This window comes from Haemorhous mexicanus, chromosome 3 (genome assembly GCF_027477595.1).
Source record: "Haemorhous mexicanus isolate bHaeMex1 chromosome 3, bHaeMex1.pri, whole genome shotgun sequence".
NCBI classification, from domain to species: Eukaryota; Metazoa; Chordata; class Aves; order Passeriformes; family Fringillidae; genus Haemorhous; species Haemorhous mexicanus.
The window spans coordinates 88,460,199-88,476,432 of NC_082343.1; the positions used below are offsets into that span (position 1 = coordinate 88,460,199).

General features: G+C 34.7%; 1 protein-coding gene across 19 annotated transcripts in view; it reads right to left on the minus strand.

Moving 5' to 3' along the window:
- Positions 1 to 16,234, minus strand: part of RIMS1 (regulating synaptic membrane exocytosis 1) — a 305,427-nt gene that overhangs the window by 114,235 nt on the left and 174,958 nt on the right. For all 19 annotated transcript variants that reach the window (XM_059842637.1, XM_059842630.1, XM_059842618.1 and 16 more), the window contains 7 exons: positions 13,039 to 13,106; positions 12,177 to 12,287; positions 10,093 to 10,192; positions 8,566 to 8,689; positions 2,614 to 2,660; positions 1,465 to 1,577; positions 293 to 423 (listed from right to left, as the gene is read on the minus strand). In XM_059842637.1, coding sequence (XP_059698620.1) covers positions 293 to 423; positions 1,465 to 1,577; positions 2,614 to 2,660; positions 8,566 to 8,689; positions 10,093 to 10,192; positions 12,177 to 12,287; positions 13,039 to 13,106 — 694 coding nt within the window. The remainder of the gene's footprint in view (positions 1 to 292; positions 424 to 1,464; positions 1,578 to 2,613; positions 2,661 to 8,565; positions 8,690 to 10,092; positions 10,193 to 12,176; positions 12,288 to 13,038; positions 13,107 to 16,234) is intronic.

Here is a 16,234-nt window from a genome sequence, read left to right on the forward strand (position 1 = left end):
TCATAGAGATAAATCAGAAAATACTATGCACTCATCAGGATGTAACTGTTTTCATTTTCTCTTAGGTGATAATGCCTAAATGAAGGAAGCATTTTCTGCACAGTGGTTCACATTCTTACAAAAGGCCACAAAGTTAAATTGATAGTGATTTGCATGATTCAAGTGTAATTTTTTGTTATAAATAATCTAGCTATAAAAAATTGTAAAAAGGAGTTCTTCATAAGCATTCATTAAAAGTTGATTTAATACATGGTAAATTAAAATATAATTTTATAAACTGGAATACTGTTACCTTCTGTCTGGAAGAAAATACATTTTTACATAGGGATTTCTGGGGCGTCCATCTACTCTTGGTGGCAAATCTGTTGCCTGTAGAACATTTACTATCAACTGATGTCCCACTTTGTCATACCAGAGTTTAACCTACAGGAATCAAGTTACCAGAAAATATTACCGAAAATGGAGAAGAAACAGAATTTTAAGATTGCATCAAAAATAACCACAATGTAAAAGTAACTGTTGGGGTTTTGTTTTCCCTGAAACAATGAGATACATTGCATTTAAAATACCTTAATATCTCATTAGGCTAGATGTAAAAGATGATGGTATATATATACCAAAGACTGTAATGTTGATCACAGCTGAATAAAATTATGCCTGATTATACTTGCATTGTTTATTGTACTCACTGCATAATCTTGGAACTGTAAGGGCACCTAAACCAGCATGTCTTAACTCTACACCTTAAGAGCTACATTAAAAAGACAACTCTGCCTGCATCTTATCTCAAGACATAGTTGAAATGTATCTGCTCAGATTTGTGACACTTTTCAAAAGCATATAATATAGAGCTACAATTATATAGAGCTACATAATTTCTTAAGAGAATCATAATGTTAGGAAATTCTTAAGCCTGCTATACTCCTGAATTAATATCATCAATGCAAAAAAAATAAAAAATGTGGAAAACAAAGTTTAAGTATTGACAGTATACTTTATAAGTAGGACTTCAATTAGTATTACAAGAAAGTTCCAAGATTTATCGAAGTTGAAATGCATTACAGAATAGTGTAATGCTTAACAAATATACAGGCCTTTAAATGCTCCCATAAAGAAAACAGTGATACTGTGCTTGAATTTGCAGATTACTGGACAGCAAAGTCACTATTTTCAGTGCAGAAGCTACAAAATTACAAGTTTCAAGGCACTTTTATGAGCTCTTCTCAATGTAAATTCCTGCACTCTTTGGTGTATTAAGACAACAATCTCTTATATCTGCTCTGATCACAGTCAGGGCTTGTTAGTGCATCCAGAGGCTGTCAAAAAACTTTTGAAAGATGTTAATCTTTACCAACCCTGAACATTTCTCTTGGCCTCCCAACAGGCCTTGGGAATGTGCAGGGCTGAAGGACCAACACTTCAGAGATTTCCCTTAAAAACCCAAGAAAAACAAAATATGCTCACAGAAAGCTGCCCTGGTAGGACCTGAGGTGCATCTCGTAGGGCTCCAGGGCTAGTTGGAGATATAACAGAAATAGAAGGCCTTTCCATCTTCTGAGATTCAAAAGAACTTGAACCTAAAACCACATGAGAAACACATGAACTTACCATCCAAAATTTGAATAACTTATGAACTGCTTTTTCTTTGAATTATATAAAGTTGATGTAGAAAATAGAGTGGAAAGACTGTTTTTTACCCTTACATCCCAGATTAAACTTGTCATTTTTTGATTTGAAAAAAAATATAAAAAGAGTGTTCCTCATACATCATTAACAAACCACAGCAGGTGTTTTAAATAAAATACTGTTTTCTGACTGAATTCCACATCTCCCTCCCCACGCAAAGTACTCTGATTCTATGATCCTAACTCTTTGATGAATGCACCACATCTGTTGTATGGATTATACTCCCAGTAGCCTCCGAAATTTTAATAGGAAGACATGCAGGACATGCATCTGGCATGGAGGATATTTCAGCACCTGCTGGACATCCTCAGTTCTCCCCTAGAGAAACAGAGCCCTCACTAATGATATGAGCTGTGACAAGTGATCACACGTTCCCTGTCCCAGGGAAGGCTTCTAGTTGCATCTCTGGAAAGGCTCAGATGGGAAAGGACTGGGAGCCATGGCCCTCAAATACTCTGGCTGAAAACATTCAAATGACATAGTTAAAAAGAACACCAGTCTTTTGAAGTATGAACAAAAATTCATGTAGCCAAGGTCTTCTTGGTAAAAAAAAAAAGAGAATTAAGAACCCTGGACTTACTCTGCTTGGTGCAGGAGGTGAAATCCTGACACCTTTTGTACCTTTGGCAGACCCTTATACCTGTTTTCCCTCTTATGTTAGGGGAAGTAAATTATTATTTTGATACTAACGACACAAGACATAGAATGAAAAAACTGAGTTCTGCCAGCATTTGAAACCTGTAAATGTTTAAAAAGTTCATATTGCTTCAAATTTAACACACAAGGCCAAAACCCATTGAATTTTTTCATGCAAAAACCTCAGAGCCAATGCAATTTCCACAGATCATCCTTCAGAAAGTTCATAGCTGACACAGTTTTGCTGGGTACAAGATCATGCTTAAAGAAAAGAACAAGGAGTGTACTCACTAGACTCTAAGGGGGGGTGGGAAGTCTCGGGAATCCGTGGAATATCACTAAAATGTGAATACAAAGCAATCAGAAACAACAGAGACAACCTTTGGCTGTGACAAATACTGGGACAGTGTTTTAACAACATGGATCTGTTTCTGTCTAACAGGTTACAAAGAAGGAAAAAAAGGAAATATTTAAAGACATACTTTCCACTACCATTCATGAAAATCACACTAACACAAACTATGTTCAGGTTAAGGAACTAACAGATATAACAATATCATCAACACAATGTTAACATTGTGGAAGGATTACAGGATACTTTTGCAACTGGAACAATAAAGAAAGAGAAATTTTAGGAAGAGAAAAATATACAGTACATAGCTGTAATTCCTTTGCCAAAAGGAAGTACAGCTATGGTTGTTCAACTATTTTTTGGAGGAACAAAAATCAAAAAGATAAAACAAAGATTAACTCACTAGTAATTTTTATATAAACGTCTCAAGGAGTTCAGAGAATGAAACTGATGAAAATGTCTTACAATAATAAAAAAGGAAAACAAAGATCATTAGCAATGTTCAACAAACAAGTGAATAATGCATTTCTCCAAAGGATAAAAGAAAATGAAACTGCATTACAAGTGGGTATGGACATTTTTTAACACATACATATCCAACATATACATATATAAGTAAGATAAACTGATTAAGTCCACACACATCTATCAGTGTTTTCTCATCAATAAATTTATTCTTCCATCAAAATCTGCATGATGCTAGTTCCTGGCTCTTTCTATTCTCAGCCATCACTGAAAATACATTACAAGAGCAACAATCATCTAGTATTGCACAAATCTTAACAAAGCAGCAGAAAAGGGAAATGGAAACAAAATTCTTCAGTGAATTACTTGAATGTATTTTCATCCACATAGACTAATCCAAAATTGGAACAGCAATAACATTTCTGAAGAACATTTACAAGATTTTAAGTCTATAGATGAGAATTTTAAAGGTATTCAGGCAGTCTGCTCAGTGAAACACAGAAATCTTTCTGACTTGGAACTCCATAAAACTAAGACTCCTAGGTATAAAAAAGCCACTTATGAAAAAGAAACAGACAAACAGACACTTGTATCAGAAAAAGAATGCAACAGAGCCCAATCACTGAGCCTTAAAGTCGCTTTTTGTGTCCTGTAATTTAAACTTGTGGTGCCTGTGTTTTAAAATAGACTATTTCAGCTCTGTGTTTATGTCTCAAATCAGCTTAAACCTCACATCACTAAACAAGAATGTGCCTCTCCTTGTCTTGACTTCATGAGTCAAGAAAAATGTGGTTTCTCAAACTCATGGAATTATAGCTGAATTAGTCACTCTTGCCATGGCACAGTAGTACACTACAAACACATGAACAGATTAATGACCTGCTGCACAGCAGGACTGCTGTGCACTCTTCTTCCTCTTAACATTTTCTCTTTTTCAGGTCAGACTTTCCAGGGTATTTCTCATCAGTCTGAAATATTTACTTACCATAATCAAACAGATTTTTCTGGTCAGTACAATGTTAAGTATGCAATACTTTCTTGTGCTAGAATATGAACACTCTCATCTGCAGTATAGCACTGTTTGTAATACCACCACTTTTAGGGTGTCAACAAAGGTTCACATGTGCAAGGACTGTTTCAACATGGAAAGTGCCAGCCACAGGGCCAAGTTCTATAGTCCTGGTGTGACTAAAGAAAGACACTAAAACTAATTCTGTTTGGATTTTTTTTCTTGTATTGTCAACGATACAGTAGGAAAAAAAGGCAAAAAATAAACTTCAGATATTAATTACACACTAATAATAACTTAATAACCGATTCATATTTCTGCTAAGGCACTGTCACACCATTACAACCAATTAAAAAAAAATTGATGATAAATCAACATGAGAAACAGATCCACACAGTTTAAAACAGGATTAAATGTTGGCATTTTAATTAGAGAATGAACATTCTAAGAGGAAACTAAAACTTTTCAGATAAGAAAACTTGTCTTATCCAGCCTGCTTTTCATTTTGCACTGCAGAAAAGATTCTGATATATGATTTACAAAAAAGCTCTTTAGAAGAAATAGAAGCTCTTTACTTAAAATATTCAAAACTAGACTAAACAATGAAAAACGAAGTGAAAAGTTGCACAACTGCTTATCTAATACAGTAACAAAATTTTACTCGCCTTTTGGAGCAATATTAACTTGAGAAAAATAGTGTCAGACACACCTCCAGTAGAGGTGCCAACTTTGAACTTTGTCTTTTTATCTCTAGCTTGTGTGGTCTTACATATAATTATCTTATCTCTGATCCTTTCATGCCTTAATGACTATGTAAATTAAACAAAACTGTACCTGAGGTTGAAACTACTCTGTGCAGATATATGGTTTGTAAGTATCACTATTGTGCACAGGGACAGCTATAATTTCTCTGAGAAATTAGTCAAGAGGTTGCTCACTGAAGAAGAACCAAATTCAAATGTGGTTGTAACCCACACTTTTTAGGTTGCTCTAGGAACAGATGTATCATACTGTACATCCCAGAGAGCTTCTAAAGACTTCCTGAGTATCTCTCCTCAGTGCTCATCCTGCTCTTCCCAAAACCATTCCTTGCCATCAGGACCTGTAGATCAATCTGCAGTTTGAAGTAATTACTTGAGCAGCTCTCTGGAGTTCAGCACTGCCTGGTTTTTGATGGAGGTTCAACTTCCTTGCCAGGACCTACCCCACAGTAACCAACAGCACAGAGGAACTGAATCATATCACAGAAACAACAGTTTGGCAGCTTTATCTGTGGAAATCTAGGCAAAGATAGATAGCATCTGACAAAGAAAACAGAGACAAATGAAAAAAACATTTGATTTACCTGCACTATCCCACAGAGCGCACAAGAGATGGGAGTTAGTTACCATGCCACGCTTCTTCTCCGAAAAGTATACTGCCAGAGGATTTTCTGTGCTCTCCTATGTTAACCACCTCTCACATTGTATGCATATTCATAGGTAATTCTTCCCCTCTTATTGAGATAGCCAACCCATTAATTCTACTTTTTATAGGTTTCTTATCTACCTTGTGTTGCAGCCATTAGAATTAGTGTCAATTAGCTTCTATGGAGTTTCCCCGGTACTATTGCGGTCATACTGTTTATTGTTGTTATGCCTTTAGCTGCTAATAGTGTTATGTGCTTCACATTTTTCTCTAATAAACATCCTACAATTATCCATTACTTAAAATTACATTTGCTGGCAGACAGAGAAATCCAAATTTACAAGACTGAACAAATTGTTTAGACCGCAGTTTTGTAACTGGCAGTCTAATTTGTGGGCAGTCTCATTTGTGGACTTACAGTCCTTCCATTATTCACTTAAGGCAAGCTGTGTCATATTTGGGCTTTTTAGACCTAATATGCTAGGAATTTTTAAATCAAGGCCATTAAAAGTGCTGGTACATTATTTGCATTATTAATACTGAGAGATGAAAACACTTAAATTATGTAGATGAAATACCATTTTCAGGCCTTTCGGGAACTTATTCCCTCACAGGAATTTTTTGCTGTAATGGATTATCACTTAATGCTGTATCAAGCAACTTCAATTTTGCTTTGTCAGCACCTAAAAGTAACCAACAAAGTTTGACATACTAGATGTGTTGGATGGGATGAAATAAAATTCCCTGTCAGGAATCTGAAACCATCACACAGTTTGGAAAACAAGACAAAAGTGGAGATAGGGACAAAATCAAAGCAACCTGTTAATCAAGCAAATAATTTTCCATTATGCAGGACAATTTACATAGATCATAATTATTAAGAAAAAAGAAAAATGTGAAAAAATAAAATCTTGTGCAGCATGCTCTTTCTTTTGATAACTACTATTATGATTTTCTCTGTTCTAGAATGCCTGAAATTTTTGGTTATTTTCAGATGACAGACAGGTAAATCCCAATCTGACCGAAAACAACTGGACGTAGACTCATTACTGTGGGATAGAAAGGATCTGTCTTTAAATTTTAAAATTCTGTGCTCTAGGGACCTTTTTTTGTTTTCGTAAAGACCCCAAAAAACAACCTGACCCTCTAGCAAAAGAAAAAAAATAAAAATCTATATAGACATAACTCTACAAGAAAAATGTTGTTCTATTATACAAAAAACCTCCAAGTCAAGACTCCATTTATCTCCAAACAAAAGCAAAATCTAATGTGATCTATTTTTGACTACATGTTGAAAAAATATGTATGGGTCATCCAAAGAAAAACTTTTTATTGATACTATTTCTGGGTGCACTATTCTAATGTAAAATTCAGATTCGGGAACATTCTTTGATTTTGAACAAACTTCAAAAAAAGGGTATTTTTACAGTTTTCATTTAGGAATGTGGCACTGGAATGCAGTCACCTTGTACTTAATTTTTCTTAAGTAATGGATTTATCAAATTTGTAAACTAAAAGAATATATTTAGTTTAATACTGAAGTTATCTTAGAAGTTCAAGAGCACACAACACCTGTAATATTGACAGCAATAAATATGTCTAAAGTCCATTGTTTAGAATGTTAATCTAGCACTTTCCTTTTACATCAGTTCTACAGTTGTACAAATCCATTTCCATTTTCTTCAGCTGAGATGTGGAATACAAGTCATGTCCAGTATCAACATATTTCTTTTTTTGCTGATTTAAATATAAAAACTAGACTTCCTAAAATCTCCTTAAGGTATGTTATTTTTAATAACAAAGCTTTACAACTGAATTTGCAATTTTCTTTTAAGAGAATCTCCTAATTTATCTCAAAAAATGTAAAATAAAGCTTCTACTTCCCCAGAGTCTTCAGCTGGATGGTAATTACAGCATTTAACAGCCACTATTATTGCATCAGACTTTCATTTTCCATTAGAAGGTCAAACTGATAGGTGGAATTACCTAATAATGTCAATTTTCTAAGTACTTTTAATAGAGATTGCCATTAAAAATACAAAATTTATTTGCCAAATATAGCTACACTCACATGGCACAGACAAAATCATTAATCAAAATATAAAAAGAATATTTTAGTCAGAAATAAAATGAATAGGTTTTTGTTTCTAAAACTGTAAAAGTATCATATTTGAGACAAGCAAAAATTATAATTATGATGAAAATAGCAAATTCAAAAGAATCACTTCTTATTGTAAATCATGTGACTCTATTTCACAAGGTAAATCTGAATTTACAATAAATTATTCATATTCAATTTTGTAAGACCTAGCTCAAAACATTCCTGATATCACTAAAACTACTCTCACTAAAGCAGGGCCAATCCCCCCAATTTTATCAATTTGAACACATATTATTTTGCTTCTAAGGTGTATTTGAGAAACTGAGAATAGAAGAATTGTTGTCACAAAACTCCAAACCTGGGTTCATAATAAAAAAAATAGAGATTTTAAACATAACACATTTATGCTAATTTTTGATTGAATCTTTTGCTGCCATGTTTGACTTGGACAACAAACATTTAAGGGTAAATACAGCCTTTTCAATTAGGAGTTCTGTGTTTCCTTTTAGCTGTTTAAAGAAGTCCTGTTTAAAATCCTACTAGTATTGGCTTACTAGAATCCTGCAATGCTTCCCTCATGTAGACCTTTGTAAGTTAATCTGATCTAGTAGACTCAAAGCCTGGAAACCAAAGGTTTATCATGCACAGGTGTACCTAATCCACCAATTTTCCTTTACCACTTGGCAAAACTCTACATAGAAAACAATATTTATGCTTATATGTCACTGCAAAGGCACAAGACTGTAAATGGTAGTGAAGAAAACATACTATACAGAATGTCAGTAACAGAAGGAGAATTGTATCCCATTAATAAGCAAAAAAAAAAAAAATTAACTCACAAATAATCCCTTTAAGATTCCTGTTAACAGAAGTGATTACTATGCTAAAGGAACAAGTCTTTAGCCTTACCCAATAGGCCTTGAAACAATGATTTCAACTTGAGGTTCTGATTTTGATTCTAAAATAATGTTGTAAACTTCTTCATTTGTAGCTCCAGGCAAGGGTTTACCATTCCATTCTAGAACTTCATCCCCTTGAATTTAAAGAGAAGTTTATCTCACTTTCATATTCTTTTACAAAGAATGAAATCTATATTTTCAAGTTAACATAAAAATAATTTAAATTCATGAAAGAGCTGTACAGAAACCTTGAGACACTTTCCTGCCAAGGTGCTTTTTAGCTGGTTGGCTCCCAGTGCTTAACTCTTGCACAAGGATGTTCTGTTCTTCATGCAAGACTTCATATTGCAATTATTAAAATTTATGAAGTTTGTACAATTACTCAATTTTTTATCAACTATCCAAATTTTGGATGCTTTTTGTAAAAAAAAAAGTGTTTTTTCTAACTGCAAGGACTCATCCATGCCTTTTTTGTGTGCTCTGGTCCCATGCAATAAGATGAACAGACTTTCACTCATTGGAAACATGCAAAACAATATATTTTTCCCGGGAAATAATTTTGGCTCTAAAACTAGTTTTAGAAATTAAAAATAGCTTTCATTAAAAAAACACAAAAAAACCTAGACTAGAAATAGAAAATTAGGATTTCAGCCCAAATGGTTTAAGATTAGAGGAGACAAATTTATTTCCTGTAATTATAATCTCCATTTAAAATCTATAAACAACCGCTCATTTAGTAAGAAACAAAAAACTAAAAATGCCAAAAAAGTAGAATATTGTTAGAGACTCAGCATCCTTTCTATTTCTGTATTACTATCTGCTTCACCCAATTATCCTGAAGCCATCCACATTGGCACTGGAGCTTCTGGGTTCTTAAGACACTACACAGGTACTTTGGTTTGCTAAGACAACATTTGGAAAGTAGTTGCTTAGAGCTAGAGTAAAAATACAAACCCTTAAAAAGTGACTATGAAAACCAAATGCTGTGCATAATTCTCACTTCATTTAGAAGCTTGAAAAGTGCCATCAGCACAGCCATTTATTTGTAAGTGCAATAGATACATCTAATAGAAATGAAATATTTTAGGACCATTTTTTTGGCTTTTTTTCCATTTTCATTTGTAACAGTTAACACTGAAAGGAACATTAATAAAATCCACTGTGTATGCAGTGTGTCATCCTTCAGTGATATGAACTTTGTTTGACATATCAGTTTTAAAAAAAATGTTTGCATAGCTTCTGTGGAGTGTAATAAGCAGCTCCTGAGCTAGCAAACAAAAATTTACCAGTATCACTCAGTCCTCTTACCAGCATTCCTCAGGAGTGTCTTTTGTTTTGCTCATACATCCAAGCAATTGGTGTTCACAGTAAATTAGAAATGTTGGCAACCGTGGCATTTCATAACAACATTACAGTATCGTTCTGTATTTAAAAAAAATTACCATGGCACATAGCAAATGTTTGCATAAATTAAAGGTTGCATGCAATAGGCCATTACTAAAAGATAGTATATTTTATATGTAACTGATTGATTTACCTGCTCTGAGATGCCCCACCACATCAGCCAAGCTACCTTTCTTCACTTTGGTAATGAAGGCACCGAGTCGTCCTAACTCTGTCATTTTTCCTCCAACAACCTAGTTAATCACAAATTTGTGAGTGTCCAAGCCACCAATCAGATGCCACATAAAGCACAAATATATAGACTAATCAGTTTTCACTTTTTTTTTTTTTAATTACACCTGAAATGTTCACAGGCAAACCTATGGTCAGTTTGGGTTTTAGAGAGGCTTAAAGACAAAAATAAGTAAAGCTGACACAGAATGAACAAAATTTATATTCTTTTTCCTGTGTTTGACTAATCAATCTTATCCATTTTTGCTAAGTACCTACATTTGTTGCAGAAAGAATGCTTCTTAATAAATAACCAGGCAAATGTACTTTTTACAAATAATTGTCCATCATGTACTCAAATTTAAATTGCAAGTGCACATCATTTCAAGTGTATGAAATCCCAAAATTGGTACATCAATTGAAAACTTAGCAAATACACCACTATTAAATATGGGCAACAAGTTCACAAGGATGTTGATGATGCTAAAACATAGGCACTCTCATCCAAGAACACGAGAGGACAAACCAGCAACTTCTGGCTTTTGCAGAACAGAGGAGAAACTGAAACTGAAGATCTGTTTTTGAAGATGACTACAAGATACAAAGATCAGGAACATCATAAAAAACCAAGTGCCCTCAAGAGGCCAGATTTTAAATAAAATACAAAGAAAATGTAGTCTTGCTGACTTGGTATCTCTTTAACTATCTTACTCTCTCCAGTCAGATGAGGGTTTTTTTGTTCTGGTTTATTTTTGGTTAGGAAGATCCCAGAGGAGTTTTATAATAAAATGAAAGAGCTGAATGATGGTTCATTAGGTATTAGTTCCCCATGTTGCAATCACAACAACTAGCAGGAGCTTTAATATCAAAAAAGTATCCAGAAGCCTATCTGCCAACAATACTGTCACATGATAGCGTGTAAAATTTATCAGTGAGGGCCTTAGTCCATATCACGTACAACTGAAACTTGAAAAATCAAAGAGAAAAACTCCACAATATACATTTGATTTGAAAAATCAAAGAGAAACAACTCTACAATCTACATTTCCTACTTGGCCCAACCTTTTTTTCTCACCTATTCAAAGAGAATTGTTTGCTGGCAGCAAAGATGAGCTTTGTGCTATAGACTCCTAAACATTTAGTAGAGTGAAGCTGGTTTTATCTTTTGTATTACCATGCCACACTATCACACTTCAAGGTGAGAATATTTAAGATCCTGCATTCTTTCTGCTGTTCTCAGTGGAGAGGGAAGAACACCCAAATTAAATTCTATCAGTCCTCTTTGTTGCTCCATAGATTTAAAAATATACAGAAAGAGAGGAATGCTTGAACTGGTACTAGCTTCAGAAACAGAACTCTTTTTTAAGTATTCTGGAAATTTAGGCACATGAATCTAAAAGTCTGTTAAAAATGTAAATTAGGGATTTAAATCAATTGGACAGTGTTGCCAATATCTCCATTTTGGGGCGCTACATTTACTGGAATTAAATTTAATACAACCTCTGCTATGATTCAAGAGGATTTTTGTGTAAATATTTGGTTTCTTTCTACAAAATTTCTGTTTCCAAATGTCTGTGTGGCTTTTAAACACTGATCTTGTAAGTATTTGCATCCAGATGACATTTATGTATGTTGATTATAAGATGAATTACTTGACTAAATTGCAAACAGCAGAGCTAGAAAAGGCAGGACTCCATTAATGCATTGCCATGTGTACTTATTTATCTTGCAGACAGGAAGCTGAATAAACATATCCCCTTTTTAATCAAAATGGTTCAGCCCTTTTGTCATGGGCAACTGAAGACTGTATGGAAGGAGTAAATGTATTTACTTCTTCTATACAGTCATAATTTATCTGCATGCCTTTCAAAATTTAGGGAAAGAGGGGAATACATTTTTTGTCAAAAGACCATATGATTTGAGAGTCCTCTGATTTAATGTGTTACACCTGTATGTCTAAGGACAGTGGAACTTCTTTCCATTTAGTACATAATACTTAATACTTACTTTTAGCCCCAGCAATGCACCTGATTCTTTAGGCATGGTTGTTCTCTTGTTAAGAATAACACGCCCAATTAAGCGATCTCCCTCTTTGGAAGGTTGCCACGTTACGGGATGCTGTTAGAAAACCAGCAATTAAATTGAGTTGGAATTTAAAAAGTGTGAACATCCTCCAGTATTTAGATGCACATGTATAAACCAATAAAATTTTTGTATCATCATGTCACAGTAGACACAAACATCCTTCACGTGAGTTACACAATGCACCTGAGTTTTCTGTATCTGTTGGACCCTGGCTACATTAAACATTTATGCCTCTGGGAAGAAAATTTCTGCACTAAGTCTACAGATAAAACCATAATCCAGTTCAAACTTCAGTGCAAATAAACATTTTAACACATCTTAGATAATAAAATTAAATATTTATTTTTAAATTACACGGCTCTGAAAAGCGCATACAGAAATTCTGTTCTTTAGAATAACACATGTTATGCAGGTCTACCAGATGAGCACTCAATATATAATAAAATCAAAATCAAAAGCTTTCCAACTCCAAGTCTTAAAAAAAAATCACTAATCTTTCCCAGAGCAGCATCACATTCACAACTGCATTTTTTTTTTTTGGTTCGTAGTGAAATTAAGTGCCATGTCTATAAAGGGATTAAAGTCAGGTTAAAATTCATGCAATTTTACAAATATGCATTTCAATAAAACTTTCTTTCTGGTTTCCATTTCCTAGGTAGTCTAAAACTAATTTTCATATGATTTGTGTAGAATATTTTTTTACAGTCAAATATCTATGCTGAACTTACATAATTAGCAAGCATTTTAACTTATACTTATGAATCCCTATTTTTCTATTTCTTACCGAACTAATAGGGGACGTCTCCCTGCTGTGCCACGTGGCAGGATCCAGCCAGTAATAATCCAAGTCACCTGGAAGAATATGAATAGAAAGAAATGTGTAATCTCTCAAACAGAGAACGATGTATGAACGATTACTTCTGCATGCATGAATTTTAAAGTGCAATCGTTTGATGAAGCAAATACAAAACTTTTGTTATGATTCAAATCAATGTATCAATTTGAAAACAATATAGTGTACTAATATAAAATAATGCATCTATTTGGACGTCTGCTTTTTCATGAATTGCACCTTAGAATTGGTTGTGCACACTGTCTGTTTTTACCTTTGCTCTGTCCAAGAATGGACCCCAAAGCATCACATTCACATCCCTCCTCCTCCCCACCATCTCCATAATAAACACACAGGAACTACAGCTAATGATGACACGAGAGGGAATACTCCACAAAATGGGCACTTAGCTATACTTAAGGACAGAACAGTCAACCACGCTCTAGAATCTGCAGAGGTCAATGCTGTGACAACAGGTACTGTACAGAGGGAGAGGCACAGGAGCAGGAAATAGAGTGCCAGAGGGAACAGCCACACAAATACAGCAAATAGTACCAACAGCAGGTATGAGGCTGCAATCTTCTCTTTCGCTTGGGACAAACTTATATGCTGTGTACCTCAAGAAAAAGACCTGAATTACAGTGGTCTGGAAGCCATCAGCCTATCAGGACAAGGAGGGCACTTTTGGCAATATATCTTCAATATCTTACTTTATAAAACAGATCTCTGTAACACTATTGTTAGATGCTTGTGTACTAGTAGGAGTAGTGATCTAATAGAAGCCCAAACAAAGCATGCAAGGGAGAAGAAGATACCTTTACATGCAGAGAATTTTTATTCTTTCTCTACAAATACTTAGATGCCAATTACAAAATACAAGTTGTAACATTCTCTACAACTCATACTACCTTTAATAGCTTACCATCTACATGATCATGTGCCCAAGTTTATTTTTAAACAGCAAATTACTATCATATACATAACTGCATGAGGCAGTTTGTGGTTTCATTAGCTAGTGCAGTTCTGTAGGTTTGGAAAACACATTAAATGACATTAGCTTTCAGTTTTATTTTTAAGATCCTTCCTTGTGCCTTTATAAACTTCTAAATTACAAGGACAACAAACCCACAAACTACACTGACACCTGCAGTGCTGGCAGCAAGCTCAAATCTATGGTACAGAGCTCCCCAAGTTTCAGCAATGGACTCAACAGTAACACCAAAAATCAGCAGTCTCCTGTGTGGGCTGGCCTGTCACACCCTGAACACAACACACCTTGTCTTCTTGTTTTAGAGTTACTTCCTTAGCAATACACAAATGTTCAGGAGGGAATAAATGTCAGCTCTAACATGCAGACAAATGTATCCAAGTCCTCAAACACGTTTCTGCTCATCCTCATGTTCCCTGCTTTCTTTTCCTCTCTTCCTTCCCAGATTCAGCTTCTTGGTCCTAGTTTCCTTGCTGATCTTCCTCTTGGTTACTGCAGACCCATGATCATTTAATTCATGCACCTAGAATCCTTCTGCACCAAGTCGCTGCTGTAGCCACATCTTCTCATACATCTTTTGTCTTGTCTAACCTGCTGGTTTTCCTGTTCTCACCATCTACCTACCCTTTGCTGCCTTTTCTTCCCTGCCCATTTTTTTCTGTCATCCTCCTGCTTCTGCTTCTGGCATTAGTGTCCTTTCTTAAGGTTCTGTATTTTAATCCCTCTTTAACCTCAAATCCTTAGATGCTAAGCTATATTCCTGCACTCTCCTTCCCACATCTAAACCTTTAGTCGTCTGTCCCTTTCCCCACTTCTGTCTGCAGCAGCTGGCCACAGCACCAGTTCTCTCACCCTCTGCTCTCAAAAGCTGAGAGCAGGATCTGCACTGCAAATGCAGCTCTACTGAGCTGGAAGATGAAATATATGCTCAGAAGCTATAAAGGTAGCTATCAAATCAAACATCTTGACTGAATGTCACTGAAAGTGGTAAGTCTACCTTTTGGGGAATACTTTAAAAGCTGCAAGAATATGTGAATTGGGGAGAGGAAAGTACACATTCTTTAAAAATGACTCATTTTTAAGATTTCCATTAAAATTCAGCATGATACAGACCACTGGCACACAAACTTCTGGGGCAATTTAAAACTATAAAAAAGATTATACTATGCAAAATGTCAGTTAATCTATTCATAAACTCATCAAATAAAACATAAAAGTTAAGACACAAATGAAAAAAATGCCCAAATGGGCATGAAAAATATTTTATGCCAGCAACACTGATACTAGGGACACCTGCAGTTCAGTACTCTATTACGTCTTTGAAAATAATTTCTCCTTGGTCATCTTATGCCATTGCTGCTTCTTTGCCTGATGCCTATTTATGCTATTCTTGCACTGCCACACTCCAAAACTCACTCTTTAACTGCACAAAACAACTTCACAGCAGCAGCATTATGGAGATCTGGGAATAGGCAAGTAACATGCAAAACTTACTAAGAGCATAGCTTCAAAATTTCAGGTTTTCTCCAAAAAAACCCACCAAAAACTGAAAACAAAAATCCCTATACACAGAGAACACTCTTCATTGGTAAAAGTCATTAAAAATATCTAGTAAAACAAGAAAAATTTAAGACATTAAAGAGAGGAAAAACTACTTTTATAAGGAGCAAATAATAGCTTTATAGGTTTAAACTGCTTTTAAATACTTTTTAAACCATTCTTTAAAACATGAACAACTATAAAAGAATAAGCTCCCATGAAAATACACATACACTATATCATTATTTTTTGATGTATTTCTAAAACATATTATTAAAAATGCATTTGCGGTTTTAACGCTTGATTTCCTTAAGACCAACTGATTAAAACAGAGTATTTGTAAATATTTGTAAAACCTTATTTCCTAAGGGAATAATTCAAAATTGTATCCTAACAGCAAGGAAATGCTTTCCCTATTAACATGCTGCCGCTCAATTACTTTACTCTTGGATGCACATGGATGCAATAATAACTTACAAGACACAAATGTGTTGAGTTCTTTCCACAAGTCTTTTGCAGCCTTCCATCAAAATTCAAGATGAGGAGTAAAACTCTTAATAAATTCTCATTGTTTTTATATCCACAATATGTGTGCTTTCAAAATAAAGGGAAAGGTAACTC